Source organism: Narcine bancroftii, chromosome 5, assembly GCF_036971445.1.
Source record: "Narcine bancroftii isolate sNarBan1 chromosome 5, sNarBan1.hap1, whole genome shotgun sequence".
Lineage (NCBI taxonomy): Eukaryota > Metazoa > Chordata > Chondrichthyes > Torpediniformes > Narcinidae > Narcine > Narcine bancroftii.
The window spans coordinates 189,559,800-189,579,211 of NC_091473.1; the positions used below are offsets into that span (position 1 = coordinate 189,559,800).

Sequence of the window (19,412 nt, forward strand, 5' to 3'; positions counted from 1 at the left end):
TAAATTATAATTACTCAATAAACTTAGGATTCCTTCTATAAATAAACTGACCCATCCTCTTCTCCCCAATTTGAGATAATTCAATATTAGCCCATCTCAATGATCAATGATATCAATAAATTCCAACTGTGCTGCACCTAATGAAAATTTGGAAGTTGTAAACCTCCTGGATCATATTTCTAGGTTAATTTTTGTATACACCCCTTCCATTTAATCCTTCTGTAAAAATTTCTTCACCATAGAATTCAAATCCTTAAAAAAAATTTTTAAGGGAATCTTACAAGGAATAGATTGAAATAAATACCGAATCCTAGGGAAGATATTCATTTTAATGCAATTAACTCTTCCTATTGATGTAATCAGTAAATCTTTTCCATCCATTCAAATCATTTTTAATTTTAGAAAGTAACGGTAAATAATTTAATTCATATAAATGACTATAATTACTATCTACCTTAACACCTAAATACTTGATCTGATCCGACCATTTAAATTTCACAATATGCTTATAAAAAGAATAATCCATTTCTGTTAATGACATAATCTCACTTTTTCCCAATTAATTTTATAACCTGATATTTCACCAGACTGTTTCAATCAATCATGTAAACACTTCAGAGAATTCTAAGGTCCTGATAAGTATATCAAAACATCATCTGCAAATAAATTGAGTTTGTCATTGAGGAGTCTGATGGGGGAGGGGGAGCAGCTGTTCCTGAACCTGGTGGGTGAGAGTCTTGTGGCACCTGCACCTCTTTCCCGATGGCAGTAGCAAGAACAGAGCGTGTGCCTGGTGGTGTGGATCCTCGATGATCGCTGCTGCTCTCCGATGGCAGCGTTCCCTGCAGATGTTCTCGGTGGTGGGGAGGGTTTTGCCTGTGATTTCCTGGGCTGTGTCCACTACCATTTGGAGAATTTTCCGCTCAGGGGTATTCGTGTCCCTTGGGTGGGTGGGATGCGATTCAGTGATACTACACCGCATGTCTCACGTAACTGGGTGAGACTGAACTTGACTCATGCGTGTGTGAGATAGAACCTGACCCGGTGGTCACCACACCCCAGGGATCATGGCATTAGGTGCATGGGATGGGACCCGGTGACACCACACCGCAGGTCTCACGTTGCTGGGTGGATGGGGTGGGACCCGGTGACACCACACCGCAGGTCTCACGGTGCTGGGTGGTTGGGATTGAACCCGGTGACACCACACCCCAGGTCTCATGGTGCTGTGTTCCCCATCCACAGATTGGCCATAAACTGGGCGAACAGTTCACCTTCCACTGGTGGGACCACATCTTCAACAAAGCTGCAGCAGATATCGTGGTGGAAACACAAGAGGTAACAGTGGGGTCTCAGCATTTGTGGCAGGGAGATTTCTATCTCCCCACACCCCCGCCTGCCACACCTAACACTGTGCCCAAACCTCCCCCCGTGGGGGAGAGATAACCTGTCCCACTCACTGGAGCGGGAGGGGGAACTCTGCCTGCTCTCGGGGAAAGTGGGTACCCAGTCTGCCCTATGGAGGGGTGGGGCGGAAGGGGGAACCCATCCTGCCCTCTGGGGGGAGGGGGATCCCAACCTGTCTGTCCTCTGGTGGGGAGGGGGAAGAGGGAGAAACCAGCCTGCCCTTTGGTGAGGGGGGGATCTATCCTGTACTCTGGGGGAGGGGGGGGAGTGGGAACCCAGCCTGCATTCATGGGGGGGGGGGAACCCTGCATTGGTGCCCTCACCCTTCCCACACTTCGGTGACGTGGTTTGATTGGGCCGACGTTGAATCCACCCGGTAAGGTTGGGTGGGTGGGTGAGGATAGATGCAGGAGTCAGTGATCTACCTGCACCCGCGGATGATGCCTCACGATGACTTGGATTCTCCCGGCAGGACGGTGTGGTGCTGCAGAAGGTGACATCAGGGGGCCAGGAGGAAGGAGCAGTCAGCAACAAGAAGCCACGGAGAGCCGCAGTTGGCCGGGAGATGCTGTACGGGCGCTTCGTGAAGGTATTGCCAGCTGCCCCTCATCCCCGAGGTCTCCGACCTTGCTAGGCCCTGGGGTCCACCCCCCATGGACCCTCCCCCCCCCCCCCCCCCCCCCCCACCCAGGTCAGCTCTGGGTCCCCTGTCCAATCTCTGCCGTTGCTGGCTGTGCCTCCAACTGCCTGAGCTCCTTGTGCCCCTCCTCCATCCGTCACTGTGGGCCATTCTCCTCCTTATTTCCCCGAAATATTGACTGAGCACCTCCCCCCACTCTCCAGGGTCAAACCCATCTCCACTGCCCCACCAAAGGTCACACCATTTCTCAACCCCCAAGGACACATCAACCAAGAGGATCTACACACAGTGAAACCGGTGTGGTCTCCCATCCTCCACCGATCAGCTGAGTATTGCACTGGACACCTGCCCGGGTGTAAAACGGGGTTTCCTGACCAATTCCTTCATCCATAACCTTTCCCAGTCATGATTCCGGTGAACATGCCCACTTTTTTCTGGGCAACCGTGAATCAGGCAGCTCAAAGCCCTTTGCTTCCTGCAGACGCTGCATGACCTGCTGAGTTTCTCCATCGTGTCAGTGTGCTGCCTATTTTTCTCTCCAACCTCTCTCCTACCTGCTTCCCTGTGGTCTCTCCCTGCCTCTCCACCCCTCACACCTTTGGGCTCCTTCCTCCAGCTTCATTTCCCCTCCATACACACTTATCCCCCTTCTCGGCCTCAGGGAGGGGTTCCAAGCCGACATTGACTGCCCTCCCTCTTCACATATGCTGGGAACCTGCAGCACCTCATTTAAGAGGTTACAGGGGATTCTGGGGTGGGGAATGTCTCCATCGTGATGCAGCCCCCTTCCAGGAGATGGAGTGAAAACCTTGCCCAACCGTGGCTGTGTCCATGCGCTTGAGGCATCTGCCGGGGGCTCAGAAATTCCCCTGCAGGCAACAGATCCATCATTGAACAAACAAATTTTTTTCAAAAGATTTGCTTCCTGAAAAGAAATTGGGGATTATGATAGACAACTTCAAGCTGAACACAGAGATAGTTTGAATTGTGGTATCACGTCAGAAATTGGAGAAATATCAAGTTTTATTGAATTTAGCCTGTTTAATCTCATAATGACGCTGACTCACATTAGTTCAACTGACCTAAAAATGTTTTGCCGCTGATTTTCGTTTGCACTCAGCATCTGATGCCTCTCCTGTCAGTGCCCAACGATAGTCGGCCAGCATTGATGGATTCCAGATGCCCTGAAACTGCTTTTGCATGGTCGCAATGTCCTAGTGAAACCTTTCACTGTGTCCGTCACTGGGCCTTTTTAGACTGAAAAGCTACAGTATTTACGTAGACATCTCCAGTTCTAATGTCACCCGTAACCTGTACTGTCATCCAAAGCACTGATAGAGGGTGACTGACGGCAGTGAACCACACACCCTTCCCCCAGCACACCAGAGTGAACCCAGCACCCGTCCCCACAACACACCACAGGTGAACCCGGCACTTGTCCCCAATGCATGAACCTCATACCCACGGCACACCACTGGGTGGCCACCCATCCCTGTGGGTCACCACCGGCAGGCCACCCATCGCTGTGGGTCACCACTGGTCCCCACCCTCCATGTCCTGCCATCAGTTCGACTCTGGATCCCCCTGCCCAGCTCTGTGCAGTCCAACCTTCCCCACCAGCCAACTATAGGGGACCCTGTCAGGCCTTGCTCAGTTGAGGTAGACGACATCTACTTGACCCTCCGCGGTGATCCTCTGTGCTCCTGCTGTGTACCTTCCACCTCCTCTCACTGCCTTTCCAGCCTGTGGCTGTGTGGTCTGAACCCCCCGACCCTCACCATCTCCACTCTCGCTGCCATGGTGAGTGGGGTCCGAATCCCCCCCCCCCCCACCAAACTCGGGGGGAGGGGGTCGCTACCGTGGCTGAATCCAAAGCCCCCACTCAGGGGGTCGCTGTGCCTGCAGGCCACCACACTGACTCCACACCGGGAGCAAGCGGAAGCAGAGGAGCCACAGAGTTCGGACAGCAGTGACCAGGATGAGGCGTTGGACCTGTCGTCGACCAGGAGGTGATATCCCTGTTGGCTGTTGGATTCAGGGGGTCCATGCTTTGGGAGTTAGTGACGGGGGAAGAGAGCAGTCTGCGATGGGAGGTGGGGGTTTGCAGCAGGGGGGGAAGTGGGGGGTCGAAGGGCGAGGCTGTGATGGGGGAAAGGGGTCCGCAACAGGAGGGTGGGGAATGAGGGTACTCAATGGGGCGTCTGCAATGGGGTGGGGGGGAGGTGAAGGTCTGCGACGTGTGGGAGGGGGTCCAGGGGCCCCACGGACTGCCAGCTGACTCTTTCTCTCCCTTCCACGGCTAGGCTGACCGACGAGGAGCTGCTTCGCGCCTGCGGAGGTCGCACCGCCCACAAGTGAGTCCCTCCTCTCCGCCCGAACATCCCCCTCCTCCATCCTTACCCTCCCCTAACTGCATTCTCCAGCCCCTCCACTCCTCCCCTAACTGCACATTCCACCTCCCCACCCCCTGCCCTCCACATCCTACTCCTTCACATCACCACCCCACTGACCCTTCCCCTTCCTTCCCCCAGGGGTGCCCGACACGGCCTGACCATGAAGGCGAAGCTCTTGCGCTTGGAGGAGCAGGAGCAGGAGTTCTTGGCGAAGTATGGGCAACGAGGACGAACTGCTGGCGCAGAGGCTGCAGCACGGACGGACGTCGGGAAAGGAACGAAGATGAATAAGTGGCTAGCCAAGGGAGAGAGACCCACAAGGGAGGAAGGCCCTGGGATAGGGACCCCCGAGGAGGAGGGACATAGGCTGAAGGCCAAGAAGCACAAACGCAGGCGGGAAAAGGAAGGAGGTAAAGACACGGGGATAGGCAAGAGGAGGTGAGCGATGTCCCCTCACCCCCAGCTCCCACCACTTTGACACGTGGGGCCCCTAACCTCAACCCAAGAAGAAAGAATACTGTCTCGACCCGTGGGATCTGTGACAGCTCCCCCCCCCTCGACCCTAGCTGCTCTCCATCCACTCTAACCATGTGATATGTCCTGTCCACCCCCGACCCATGGGGTTCAGTCCCCTCTCCCAACCCCTGACCCACAGGGTCAGTTCTCCTCCCCACCCTCAAGTAGGAGAGGGGGGAGACCATCGGGTGAGGGGAAGAGATTGGGGGGAGATTGAAAACCACCTGAGTGTGGAGAGGATGGAGAGAGTGGCCGAGAGATGATGGCGGTGGGAGCAGGGAGCTCATGGGGTGGAGGGAGGTGGGTGGTTGAGAGAAGAGGAAGCAGGGACATGAGAGAAGGGAATTGTGAGACTGGATCAGAGTGGGGATTCCCTCAGTGTTCATCCAGGAGGAATGTGGCGTGTTGTCCCTGGGGCTTACGCCTGCCCTCCTCAGGAGGAGGTCATGGATGGGTGGGTCCAAATGGGGTGGGGGTTTGGGGTGGGGGTTTCAGTAGGGTCCCTCCACTCTCAGTCGAGGGGCAATGACAGAGCCCATTGTAGTCGCAGCCACTGCTCCTTTATTATCACACCACACGAGACACAATCCCTGAAAACGATTGTCTGCCACTTTCACGGAGCTGCTACCCACGAGGGTTTGAGGGGTCACCCGGAGGGGAGGGGTGGGGGTGTTTTGACAGTGCGGACTCGTGGGATGAAACCCTGCTGTATCTCCAAATTAAAAATTAAATTCAGTGTCCAAACTCCCAGTGAGACTTGAACGTGTCCCAGAGACCGAGGAAGCAGGGTCTTAACAGACAAACATTATGGGATGTACTGGAGCAAGGGCCAGCACAGGCACATTGGGCAAAAGGGCCTGCGATGCGGAGATCCTGAGATGAGGCAGGGGGGTGGTCAGTCAGAGCAGCAGGCGGACGCACTCGGTGCCGGGGTAAGGTGGGAGGTTGAGGCCATACTTGCTGTCGAGTGCTGGAGGAACGAAGCGACCGCCCAGGTAGTGGTAGCGGCCGCGGAAGTGGGCGGCCGCCTTCTTGGGGGCGGTGAGGGAGATGAGCAGGTCGGGCTGGATGCCCTGCGGGTTCCCCTGCTCCACGTCCCAGCCTGTGGGGAGAGGGGAAAGGGGGTCAGGGCTCCGAAACTGATTTCCAGCCCACCCACCGCTCCCCTGCCGTGAAGGTCTGGACCCTTGTTCCTGCCTACCCACCGCGTCCTCTTGCCCCCTCTCCACCACAGGGGTCTTGTTGAATGCCACCCCGGCAATGCACACTCAGCACCCACCATTCTGTATAACGTCTCCCCTAAACCATACCTCCTATAGTACTAGCTCGTCACCGGGAGGGTGATCATGGTCCATCTCTCCACTCCCCCACATCAGATGGGGTGTACCTGGAACTGAATCCACACCCCTCCCCATGAGGGTGTTCATCATTTCTACTCCCCCACCCCTCCGATCACTGGACACGATGTCCACGCTGGCATTGGGGACCCACACCCCCAAACTCACTGGAGGGGATGTCCATTCTAGGTTTGGGGTCCCACACCCCATCCACTGGGACTGACCCCCACCCCCCACAACTCACCGGACGGGATGTCCACGCTGGCAATGGGGATTGACACCCCTTCCAAGGTGCTGAGGATAGAGGCGAATGGCTCGCGGACCTGGCCCTTGAAGCTGAAGCCGAAAATTGCGTCCACCACTAGATTGTAGAGCTCGTCAATGAGGGGAGGCTGTTGGGGGAGCAGAGACCCCAGTGAGTGCTCGCACGTCCCCCCATTACCAAGCCACCTAATGACCAAGGGGGGAGGGGGTGGTCTCCCAGTCACTAAGAGGCAGGGGAGGGGTCATCCAGGGACCAGGAGGAACTCGGTCACTGAAAGGAGAGGGATCACGGAAGGGATGGGGAGTGGTACCCGGTCACTGACGGCCTGTGTTGGTGGGACAGGGGGAGGTGGGAGATGAGTGAGTGGGGACTGGGAAGAGGGCAGGGAAGCAGGTAGTCAGCAGAATTGAGATGGGGTACGGGTGTGGTGGGGGGGGGGGGAAGGAGAGAGGAGGGGAACGCAGGGATAGGTGATGCTGACAGTGAGACGATCTGACGTGCGGCTGGAATAAGACCCACCTCGCTGGGGAACTCTGTCAGGAAGGGGATGTCCATTTTGCGGCACTGGGTGACGAGTGACTGGAACAGCGGCTTGCTCGACGGTTTGGGATACGACACCGTCGGCTGGTACCCCTGCAAGAGCACACATTAGTCCGAAGGCGCGGCAAAGGAGCAGGCAGAGAACGTGTCTGGTACTAGAGTGGTTACTTTGTTCTCTTTTATCCAATCTCATCATGACAAAAGTCCTCTGTTACATGGTGCGGAGGGAGCTTCACTCTGTGTCTGACTCCGGGAGTGTGTGATGGGACGGTACGGAGGGAGCTTCACTCTGTGTCTGACTCCGGGAGTGTGTGATGGGACGGTGCGGAGGGAGCTTCACTCTGTGTCTGATCCCGGGAGCGTGTGATGTGAAGGTGCGGAGGGAGCTTCACTCTGTGTCTGACCCCAGGAAAGTGTGATGTGAAAGTGCGGAGGGAGCTTCACTCTGTGTCTGACCCCGGGAGAGTGTGATGTGAAGGTGCGGAGGGAGCTTCACTCTGTGTCTGACCCCGGGAGAGTGTGATGTGAAAGTGCGGAGGGAGCTTCACTCTGTGACTCTGGGAGTGTGCGATGGGACTGTGCGGAGGGAGCTTCATTCTGTGTCTGACCCCAGGAGTGTGTGACGGGACAATGTGGAGGGAGCTTCACCCTGTCTGACCCCAGGATTGTGTGATGGGATGGTGTGGAGGGACATTCACTCTGTGTCTGACCACAGGAGTATGTGATGAGGCAATGCGGAGGCACCCTGGGAGTGTCTGTGCTTACGAAGAGCTGGAGGTGGCGAGCACACACAAGTCCGTCTCCACCGTTGTTGCCTGGACCACACACGACCAGCACGGTGGGCTTTTCCTTGCGAAGAGATGTCAGAGGGTAGGCCTGGAAGAGAGCAGCAGAAGCAGGAGGGCGCAAGGTCTAGAGGTGCAGGTCCATGTGTAGGTGGGTTGTCCTAACCCCAGAACACGCTGGCGAGCCAACCGACAGCACGTGCACAGCCAGCATTACCCCGGTGGAGCTGAGACCCATCTCCACCCTCTTGCCCAAGGGGTCTGGCACCCACCTTGGCGATGGCCGTGGCACAGCTCAGTCCTGCCAACTCCATCAGCTGGTCCACACTGAACCGGTACTCAGTGAACAGCTCCTGGTCAATGCACTGGGCCTCCTCCTGGCTGAGGGTGGGGAAAGGGGGGGGTTGATCAGTCTGTATACACCCCTTCCATTCCCATCCCCTCCAACCTCCCTTGGATCATTTCAGCCCAAAGGGATCAGGGACTTGGGCGGGGGGGGGGGGGGAGGGGGTGGGGATCACGGAGCGAAGAGGGAAGGGGTTTCAGCCAGGGGAGGGGGATCTGATTGAGTGAGGGGTCGTAGAGCATGGGAGGGGTTCACGGTGGGTTTGGATTGTGGGGTAGGGCAGTCATGGCAGGGGGAGTTCTCGGCAGGGAGGGGATCACAAAGGGGGAGGGTGTGTCAGCCAAAGGATGGGGATCTGGGGGGGAGGGGGATCATGGAGGGGGGTGTTAGCCAAGGGAGAGGCATCTCAGCTGGGGAGGTGATGTCAGCAGGGAGATGGGGTGTCTCAGCAGGAGAGGTGGGTCTGAGGGAGGGCAGGGGAAAGGTCAGAGTGCAGGAAAGGGGTCGCCGGGCACGATGGGACCTCTACCACCGCGGAGACTGACTTACCCGAGGTACTTCAGTCCCTTCCCGCTGGGGGCGGGATAGCTGTGATTCCCCTGAGCCGACATCTCCTTCCGCAGGCAGATCCCCCACCTACCGCTGCGCACAGCGAACTGCGTCGACACAAACACCCCCACACCCAGCAGGGCCCTAAGCCCGAACATCCAGGGGCCAACACACAGGGTGGCCCACCCTGACTGGGAGACAACAGGCAATCAGTGGCAGTATCTGGTCTTGCCTCCCACATCTTCCAGCCCCCCAGTGACACTCAGTCCCATAAGAACATGCACAGTAGGATCCCACAATCTTTGGTGTGACCAATCAATTAACAGGACCAATTCACCCTCGACCCAAGCTTGTGACGTTGATTTCTGAGATGATATACTTAATGATCTGGAAGAGGGGACAGAACATTTGCTGATGGCACTAAACTGAGTGGAAAAGCAAATTGTGCAGAGAATGCGGAGAATCTGCAGAGGGATATCAATAGAATGAGTGGGCAAAGGTCTGGCAGATGGAGAACAATGTCAGTTGATGGGAGTCATTTTGGAAGGAAAAATGGAAGATCAGATTATTTAAACGGCAAGCGGTTGCAGCTGTGCAGAAGGACTTGGGAGGGTTTGTGCTTGAATTGTAAAAGGTTGGTTTGCAGGTGAAGCAGGCTATGAAGAAGGCAAATGAACGTTGGCCTTCATTGCTGGAGGGATTGAATTTTGCTCCCTGGTGAGGCCGTATCGGGAGAACCGCGTGCAGTTCTGGTCTGGCTTGAGGAAGGATGGACAGGCTTTGGAGGTGGTGCAGAGGGTGTTCACCAGGTTGATTCCAGAGATGAGGGGGTTGGCCTATGAGGAGAGATTGAGTTGCCTGGGACTGTACTCGCTGGAACTTAGAAGAATGAGAGGGGATCTTATAGAAACATAAAATTATGAAATGCATAGATTGCGGTATGTAAATTGTTTCCATTCATTGGGGGCATAGCCTCAAAATTCAGGGTCGTGGATTTAGGACGGGTTTTCCAGAGGGTGGAATTCACCGCCCATTGAAGCAGTGGAGGCAACCTCAGTAAATATATTTAAGGTTGGATCGATTTTTACAATTGGGAAATTGAAGGATCTGGGGAAAAGGCAGGGAGGTGGAGATGAGCCACGATCAGATCAGCCACTGAATGGCGGAGCAGGCCTGACGGCTGACTCCTGCTCCTTCTATGGGCTGGACAACTGGGCCTGGGCAGGAGGAGGAGAGGAAGCAGATTAGGGGCACACATTGTGCATTTTTCCATTCGGCCCCTCTTCTGTTCTACTGTCCTGAACCCCTCATCGGTGCTGGTTGCCCATAACAGGATCTTTCAAACCTTTACTTGCCCCTGCCCTTAAATACTTGGAATACACAATTTCCACTTCCTCTGAGAAGGGCATCTTGCATGATTGGATCCTTGACCTTGTGTGTGAGACTCGATCCAGTCCAGCAGTCTTTTTCCAGCTATCCCCCACGTGTCTTCCCCCCCACTGACTCGGCTCAAAGTTATAGACCCCTTCCCTGCAGTGGTCAAGTTTTGGTTTCTTCTACTGGCTACAGTTTTTTTTCATATGTGAGGTTAATTGAGCAGTGTCCCACCGGGGGGGGGGGGGGCACAGGGTTCCCGTTAAGAATGGCCGCTGAAACAGCCCCTGTGGGAACTAGTGGTTGAATTAAGAAGGTCCCTCAATCTGCTGATCTCCAGAGAAGCCGGAAGACTGGGTGGGAGGAGGTGAGGCTGAGGGAGTCGGGAGGGGTCAGCTGTCAACATCTGTCTGCAGCACGTCTCCTCAGATGGAGACCAAGCAATTGAGAGAGGGGAGGGAGCAGTCAGAATGAACATCAGAGCAAGATGAAGGTTGGCGGCAACAGTGATAAAGTTAGGGGGATCTGGGTGGGTGCAGGAGCAACTCCAGGGTGATAAGGGAGAGTCAGTGTGGGGGGAGGTAGGTTCGGAACAAGGACTCATCCACCTGGCCAATGAAAAGTCCGGCTTGGACCTGGGATATTGTCCTGTGGCAGCACGTTAGATCACTAAGAGGGCCGTGCGAGTCGTCTGAATGATGGAAGGAAAGGTCTTCCATCCCAGGGCCTCTGAGACGTATGTCCCGAGTGGAACAAAAAAGTCCACAGATGCAGTAATCGTAGTGGAAATACACAAATGCCCAACCAGCCTCACAGCATTCACAGGAGGTAAAGATATGTTACCGATGTTTCAGACTGAGCCCTTTTTCAAGGTGTCTGCGTGGGCTTTCACCCAACGTTCAAGACACCGGGGGTTTAGGTTAATTGGGCAGCACATGGGCCGAAATGCCTGTTACCGAGCCGCATGTATGTAGGTCGCCTCCACTTGTTCAACGGGCAGAGAATTCCACCAATTCCCCACCCTCTGGGAAAAGCAGTTCCTCCTCATCTCCGTCCTGGATCTTGAGGCCACGTCCCCTCGTTCTGGTCCTCCCCCACCCATGGGAACAATTTACCGGCCTCTATCTTATCGATGCCTTTCATAGTTTTATACATTTCTATAAGATCCCGTCTCATTCTTCTAAATTCCAGTGAGTACAGTCCCAGGCAACTCAATCTCTCCTCATAGACCAACACCCCACCCACCCCATCTCACCAACCTGGTGACCCTCCTCAACACTGCCTCCAAAGCCAGCCCATCCTTCCTCGAGTCTGGAGAAACTGCTCACCAGGACCTTGTCCAGTTGCAGCACAACCTCCCTGTCCTAAATTCAATTCCTCCAGCGATGAAGAAAACATTGCATTTCCCTTCTTCTCTCTCTCACCTCTCTCCTTTATCTCCTCCTCCACTCTCTCACTCCTCCCTCCCCACCACAGCTGCATCCCCGCTCTATTTCTCCCACCCCTACCTCTTCCCCTTCCCTATCCTCTTTCCTCCATTCCCTCTACCCCCTAACCTTCTCCCCTCTCCCCTGCTTTTCCTTCTCCTACCCCACCTCTCCCCTTCCCGTCTCCTCCACTCCCTCTACCCCTCCCCTTCTCCCTTTCAACTTCTCCCCCTCCCCTCCCTTCTCAACCTCCTCCCCTCTAAACTTCTCCCCCTCTTCTCCCATCCCTACCCTTCTCCCCCTACCCCCAGCCGTGCAGTTCTTCCTCAGGCCCGGCCCTATGTCGCTCACCTGCCGCCGCTCTCCACCACCCAGCACCAACTCCACCCTCCAGCGCAGCAGCACCAATCACAGCCTCCCGCTGAAGCCAATGTCAGCTGGACTGACAGCCAGAGGGACCAATCAACTTTCCCTCGAACCTTTTTTTTCCACTTGATTATCATATTGGACTAAAAAATAAGTGAACGTCACTTCTATTGTAGAGTGACACATAGTTCAGCCAATCATTAATAAAATATTCCTGAGTCATTTATATACCCAATCGGATGGTAGAGAAGGCGGGGCTTGGTCGGAGGGAAACGAGGTACCAGCCAATGGGACTCGGAATGAACCGTCACTGCGCAGTTTCACCCTCCCTCTGATGAACGTAGACAATAAACAGACGAAGTTAGTTTCAACCACACCAATCGCCGCGGACGGCGAACATACCTCCCACCTCTCTTGGAATGACGCTTTTGCTTATCCAATCAACGTTTAGACTTTACGAGACGGACCTATTAACAACCAATAGCAGAGCTGAAGGGGCGGGATGAATCACGGTGGCTCTGACCGCGGCCGGCCGGCGGGATTCCGGTGTTTGTAGGCATCGATGGAGTGGGGACGGGAGGTGCAATAACCCCCTCCCCATGCCATCAACTCCTCCGCCTGCCATCACCCCCTCCCCTGCAATCTCCCCCGCAATCACCCCCTCCCGTCTGCCATCACTCTCACCCCACTCATTAGAGCAACAGAAATAGGAGCAGGAGTCGGCCATTTGGCCCGTCAAGCTTGCCCTGCCATTCAATGTGATCATGGCTGATCTGATGATGGGCTCATCTCACCCCAACTCCCTTTCCCCCATCCCTTAATTCCACAACTCTATAAAAATCTATCCAACTTTGTCTATTACGGAAAAATGCTATGCTTGGATAATCTCAGCTGACCACGCACAACGCCACGTCAGTGATCCCTAATAAGTCTCTGTCTTTCCAAACATAAGAGCTCCTTTTCCATGGGCACCCCAGTGAATCGGCTGTGCAATGTCCCAGGAAAGGAAGGCCTTTCCACTGGGCTACCCTTAACTGGGGACACTAATTGCTTTTCCATTGGACGTCCCAGGTGATTGGAGTATTCGACCTTCAACTGGAAATGGCTGACTTTCTTCTGTCCCTTTCCCACTTGTCATCAGCACACCGGCATCGGCAAATGCCGGGGGTACGATTAGTAGGGGTAGAAATGTTTATTCCCCCTCGTGAAATAATGTCAGATTACGCCAGCATTTGGACCGTCTTCCTTTCCACTAGACCCTGTAAAATTCCTGGCACAGGGAGCTAGTGGAAAAGTGGCTATAGATAGCCATTCTCTTAGAACACATTCCAGTAAGTTAAATACATCTCAAGGTTCCATAATTTTCACATTATTTTGAAGCCTTTTACAACTTTGGAATAACATAACCCATCCTCAATTCCACCTGCCCCTGAACCATGTCTCAGGGCATTTTAAATATACCTGCCAGAAACCCTGTCCTCCTTCAAGGTCCAATGGAATACCTTGTCAGGCCCTGGGGAGAAATCAACCCCATTTTGTTTAGAGCTGAAACCACCACCTCCTGTTCAATCTTGATCGGTTCATTGACCTCACTGCTTGTTTGCTTTATGTAACTGGACTCGGTCCCGAGTAAATATTGACCCAAACGTTTAAAAAAAGGTATGATATCTTCCATCACTCCATATAGAGGCGATGTCAAGAGGAACAATTTCATCCCTGACAATCATTTAAAATTTTTATCCATATAAGTAATAATAGCAAAATATCATCAACAAATATTAATGTCAGTTCCATTAGACATGATGGTGTAAAACCCCCAAACCCCCTTCCCCAACAAAAAAATCCCCAAATAAAGAAATAATGACAAGAAAAAAAGCAAAAAATAAAAGAGAAAGAAAAGAAACGGAGACCCTGCCCAGAAACTTGTCCACTTGTTACAACTTCAGCGTTAGGTTCATTATATAAAGCTCTGACGCAATTTGCAAATATCTTTCCAACACCTGAAATAAAAAATCTCATTCTAATCTATCAATTGCCTTTTCTGTATCTAAAGCCACTGCCACATTCAGTCACATGGTATAAAACCTAACTGCCTTCGAACAAGCTAAAGTCCAAACGAATCTGGGAATCGAAATGATGATCAAAATGTTCTCAGGAGAAATAAACAGATTCTCACAGTTGTGTAAAATGTGGGGGGTTTCCAAGTTTATAAAAATAAAAGATATCTGTTTTAAAAATAAACAATGAAGCTGAGCACAAAAATGTTATAAAACATTAATATTTCATCTGTGGAAAGATTCCCAAGCAGGAGAGGTCACTGGTCCAGAGGATAGGGTCAGGAGTCACTGACCAACCCAGGGAACAGAGTCAGAGGTCATTGCCAAACCCAGGGGTCAGGGTCAGAGGTCGCTAAGCATGCTCCAGAGGACAGGGTGAGGTGTTGATACAAGACAGCCCCAGGTTGGAGTTGCGAGGGTTGGTCGCAGCAGCCAGGGCTTGCCTAAGGGTACAGCTGGTGTTTGAACCACGGGACATCAGGATAGCTGACCCCTCAACCATTCAGATTGAAGGGACATCAAGACTCTTTCAGAAGTGGAGAGATGTCCCAGGACTGTGGTGGAAACATGCCCCATTGACCGGGTGTGGGTAGGATCACATGACCTCACACATTTTTGATTCCCATTTCCTTCTCCATTTAGGGAGGTCCTGCTCCGTTCCATTGACAGAACTCCCAGATTGTTGAGACGTCGAAGCAACACTGAAACAGAAGGAAAGATCAGTGATCCAGGGCTGGGGGTTCAGTCGATACACCAACAAATAACATTTCAAGCTGGATCAGACAGAAGAGGGAGATTGTGAGACGTGAACTGTTCTGGCATTACATTTCTCTTAATAAAACAGCTTGGAGCTCCCTCCGCACCATCCCATCACACATTCCCGGGGCCAGACACAGAGTGAAGCCCCTCCTCCCTGTCCCATCACACACTCCCGGGGTCAGACACAGAGTGAAGCTCCCTCTGCACCGTTCCATCACACACTCCCAGGGTCAGACACAGAGTGAAGCTCCCTCCGCCCTGTCCCATCACACACTCCCGGGGTCATACACAGAGTGAAGCTCCCTTCACCCTGTCCCATCACACACTCCCGGGGTCAGGCACAGAGTGAAGCTCCCTCCACACTGTCCCATCACACACTCCCGGGGCCAGACACAGAGTGAAGCTCCCTACACACCGTCCCATTACACTGGATAATCAAGTCGGACTGAACTACACCTCCCTCTGTCTTCGGGTGGTGCTGGGCTTGGAGCAGGTTCACACTGCAGCTGTGGGCTCACAACAGAGCAGCAAGAAGGCGCCATGGATCATGACCGGGAACAGGCACACAAGCAGAGATCCCACCTACCCCTGCTTCGCAGCCAGGGTCCGCCTCATCCGGAATGTCTCGTACAAATGATCACCTGCATCAGGAACACAATGGGCAGAGTGTGACGGTCAAACTCCGAAACGTTCCACCGCTACGTGCTGTCTTCGGCAATGAGTGGACATCCCACTGCATCGCACTGGCTTGAAAATGGGGTTAGGCAGGGAAGTGTGCAGTGCAGTTGAGTGTGATACACGAACCTGCTGGAGAAACTCAGCAGGGAATGCAGCGTTCGTAGGACATGAAGGGTAAATGATCTGGAAGAGGGGTCAGAGTGGGGTACATCTAAATTTGCTGATGAGACTAAATTGAGTGGAAAAGCAAATTTAACAGAGGGTACGAAGAGTCTGCAGGGAGATATGGATAGATTACGTGAGTGGGCAAGGGTCTGGCAGAGGGAGAATATTGTCAGTAGATGGGAGGCTTCCACTTTGGAAGGAAAAAAATGAAAGATCAGAGTATTATTTAAATGGTAAACAATTGCAGCCGTGCAGAAGGACTGGGGAGTGTTTGTGAAAGAATCGTAAAAGGTTGGTTTGCAGCGGGTGATCAGGAAGTCAAATGAGATGTTGGCCTTCATTGCTGGAGGGATTGAATTTAGGAGCAGGGAGGTTGTGTTGCAATTGTACAAGGTCCTGGTGAGGCCACACCTGGAGGACTGCGTGCAGTTCTGGTCTCCTGGCTTGAGGAAGGATGGGCTGGCTTTGGAGGTGGAGTGGAGGAGGTTCACCAGATTGATTCCAGGGATGAGGGGTTTGGCCTATGAGGAGAGTTGTCTGGGACTGTTCTCACTGGAATTTAGATGAGAGGGCATCTTATAGAAACATATAAAATTATGAAATGTAGATAAGATAGAGGTAGGTAAGTTGTTCCCTTTGGTGGGGGAGACCAGAATGAGGGGACATAGCCTCAAGATCCAGGGGAGTTGATTTAGGACAGAGATGAGAGGGAACTGCATTTCCCAGAGGGTGGGGAATCTATGGAATTCGCTGCCCATTGAAGAAGTGGAGATGACCTCAGTAAATATATTTAAAACAAGGTAAGATAGATTATTACATAGTTGGGGAATCAAGGGATATGGGGAAAAGGCAGGTAGGTGGAAAGATGCTGCGTGCAGGGTGGAAGGGGTCCTCAATGATTTTATGTGCCCTTTTCAGACAACAATCCCGGTTAAACACATCGATGAGGGGAGAGAGATTCCAGTGATCCTCTCTGCTGTTCTTACAGTCCTTTTTTTTTTTAAATTTTTTATTTTTCACACCATAAACCACATTGACCAAGATACATACATTTTCCTTTTCAAATATATACAGTGTCATTTTCTCCCACCCCTCCTCCCATCCCACCCTCCCTACCTCCCCCCCATTCATTTAAAGTACAAAATCTAAGATACATTAAACCAGTCAAACAATGTTGTCATTCAATAAAAATAAACAAGAAATTCCACTGAGTCAATTCTTTTCATTTCCTTCTCCTTTCATTATTTTAGGTGGTAGATGTCCCCGGTAGGTTTTCTCTATTGTGTTTCATGTATGGCTCCCATATTTGTTCAAATATTGTAATATTGTTCAAATATTCTAATGGAATACATTTATTCATTTCTATATACCATTGTTGTATTCTCAAATTATCTTCCAATTTCCAGGTTGACATAATACATTTTTTTGCTACGGCTAGAGCTATCTTAACAAATCTTTTTTGCGCAACATCCAAATCAAGTCCAAATTCTTTGTTTTTTATGTTACTTAGGAGGAAGATCTCTGGGTTTTTTGGTATATTGTTTTCTGTAATTTTATTTAATATCTGGTTTAGATCTTCCTAAAATTTTTCTCCTTTCTCACGTGTCCACATTGCACGAATTGTTGTTCCCATTTCTTTTTTACAACGAAAACGTCTGTCAGATACTGTTGAGTCCCATTTATTTAACTTTTGAGGTGTAATGTATAGCCTGTGTATCCAGTTATATTGTATCATACGTAACCTCGTGTTTATTGTATTTCTCATCGTTCCGGAGCATAACTTCTCCCATGTTTCCTTTTTTATCTTTATATTTAAATCTTGTTCCCATTTTTGTTTAGTTTTACCATTTGTTTCCTCATTCTCCTTTTCTTGCAGTTTAATATACATATTTGTTATAGATCTTTTGATTGTCATTGTATTTGTAATCACATATTCAAAGTTACTTCCCTCTGGTAACCTCAGACTACTTCCTAATTTGTCCTTCAAGTAGGATCTCAGTTGGTAATATGCCACCACTGTATCTTGAGTTATATTATATTTATCCTTCATTTGTTCAAAGGATAATAATCTATTTCCTGAAGAACAATTTTCTATTCTTTTGATCCCTTTTTTCTCCCATTCTCTAAAGGAAAGGTTATCTATTGTAAAAGGGAATAACTGATTTTGTGTCAGTATTAGTTTTGGTAATTGGTAATTTGTTTTATTCCTTTCTACATGAATCTTCTTCAAATATTGAGCAGATGATGTAATACTGGAGAACTCCAACGTTCTACCAATTTTTCATCCCATTTATATAATATATGTTCAGGTATCTTCTCCCCTATTTTATCTAGTTCTAATTTAGTCCAATCTGGCTTTTCCCTTGTTTGATAAAAATCTAATAGGTATCTTAATTGTGCGGCTCTATAATAATTTTTAAAGTTTGGCAGTTTTTTAAAAAATTTTTTTATTTTTCACACCATAAATCACATTGACCATGATACATACATTTTCCTTTTCAAATATATACAGTGTCATTTTCTCCCCCCCCTCCCACCTCCCATCCCACCCTCCCTACCCCCCCCCCCCATCCATTTAAAGTACAAAATCTAGGATACATTAAACCAGTCAAACAATGTTGTCATTCAATAAAAATAAACAAGAAATTCCACTGAGTCAATTCTTTTCATTTCCTTCTTTCGTTAATTTAGGTGGTAAATGTCCCCGGTAGGTTTTCTCTATTGTGTTTCATGTATGGCTCCCATATTTGTTCAAATATTTCAATATTATTTCTTAAACTATATGTTATTTTTTCTAATGGAATACATTTATTCATTTCTATATACCATCGTTGTATTCTCAAATTATCTTCCAATTTCCAGGTTGACATAATACATTTTTTTGCTACGGCTAGAGCTATCTTAACAAATCTTTTTTGTGCACCATCCAAATCAAGTCCAAATTCTTTGTTTTTTATGTAACTTAGGAGGAAGATCTCTGGGTTTTTTGGTATATTGTTTTCTGTAATTTTATTTAATATCTGGTTTAGATCTTCCCAAAATTTTTCTACTTTCTCACATGTCCAAATTGCACGAATTGTTGTTCTCATTTCTTTTGTACAACGAAAACATCTGTCAGATATTGTTGGGTCCCATTTATTTAACTTTTGAGGTGTAATGTATAGCCTGTGTATCCAGGTATATTGTATCATACGTAACCTCGTATTTATTGTATTTCTCATCGTTCCAGAATATAACTTCTCCCATGTTTCCTTTTTTATCTTTATATTTAAATCTTGTTCCCATTTTTGTTTAGTTTTACCATTTGTTTCCTCATTCTCCTTTTCTTGCAGTCTAATATACATAATTATATAAATCTTTTGATTATCATTGTATCTGTAATCACATATTTAAAGTTACTTCCCTCTGGTAACCTCAGACTGCTTCCTAATTTGTCCTTCAAGTAGGATCTCAATTGAGAGGAGTCACGTGATAGAGTAGTGACCGGTCAGGGAATTCCAGCCCTCTCCCGAAAAGTTAAAAAAAAATACACAAAGCACAAAGGTACAAGATTAAAATTTATAATAAAGTAAAAATAAAGGTGAGAAGAAAATGGCAGCGAAGAGAGAAAAGTCGAAAACAACGGGAAGAAATGAGAAAGAAAGAATGTCGGAAGAAGAAGGTGAAGGCCTTACCTGTCCGAAGAGGCCCGCCGCGGAGAGAGAAGCCCGCTCCCGCAGGTCAGTGGAAGTCCCGGGCTCGGGACTACAAAAATGGCTCGCAGAGCCGAGTAAAAGTGCGCAACCGCGCATACGCGACTCCTCGCGCA

General features: G+C 50.4%; 3 protein-coding genes across 8 annotated transcripts in view; 1 reads left to right on the top strand and 2 right to left on the bottom strand.

Annotated features, from left to right (window-relative positions):
* The window catches only part of LOC138764414 (aminopeptidase Ey-like), a 76,690-nt gene extending 70,990 nt beyond the window's left edge, over nt 1–5,700 (top strand). For all 5 annotated transcript variants that reach the window (XM_069940301.1, XM_069940303.1, XM_069940305.1 and 2 more), the window contains 5 exons: nt 1,246–1,338; nt 1,880–1,996; nt 3,953–4,056; nt 4,351–4,401; nt 4,579–5,700. In XM_069940301.1, coding sequence (XP_069796402.1) covers nt 1,246–1,338; nt 1,880–1,996; nt 3,953–4,056; nt 4,351–4,401; nt 4,579–4,882 — 669 coding nt within the window. In that variant the 3' untranslated portion in view covers nt 4,883–5,700. The remainder of the gene's footprint in view (nt 1–1,245; nt 1,339–1,879; nt 1,997–3,952; nt 4,057–4,350; nt 4,402–4,578) is intronic.
* Nucleotides 3,053–12,029, bottom strand: naxe (NAD(P)HX epimerase). 2 transcript variants are annotated; one of them, XM_069940306.1, is made up of 7 exons: nt 11,931–12,029; nt 8,779–8,969; nt 8,156–8,264; nt 7,864–7,974; nt 7,078–7,191; nt 6,538–6,685; nt 3,053–6,058 (listed from the first exon to the last, which is right to left on the bottom strand). In XM_069940306.1, the coding sequence occupies exons 2-7, from the start codon at nt 8,934–8,936 to the stop codon at nt 5,856–5,858; spliced, it is 843 nt and encodes a 280-aa protein (XP_069796407.1). In that variant the 5' UTR covers nt 8,937–8,969; nt 11,931–12,029; the 3' UTR covers nt 3,053–5,855. The 2 variants fall into 2 exon arrangements, with proteins under 2 accessions (XP_069796407.1, XP_069796408.1); XM_069940307.1 differs by having other exon boundaries at nt 8,779–8,965; nt 11,931–12,014.
* A 1,914-nt stretch (nt 12,030–13,943) lies between these two features.
* LOC138764419 (tetratricopeptide repeat protein 24) overlaps nt 13,944–19,412 on the bottom strand; it is a 77,824-nt gene continuing 72,355 nt past the window's right edge. The window contains exons 11-12 of the mRNA XM_069940315.1: nt 15,348–15,402; nt 13,944–14,703 (exon numbers count right to left, since the gene is read on the bottom strand). Of these exons, the coding sequence (XP_069796416.1) occupies nt 14,598–14,703; nt 15,348–15,402 (161 nt within the window). The 3' untranslated portion in view covers nt 13,944–14,597. The remainder of the gene's footprint in view (nt 14,704–15,347; nt 15,403–19,412) is intronic.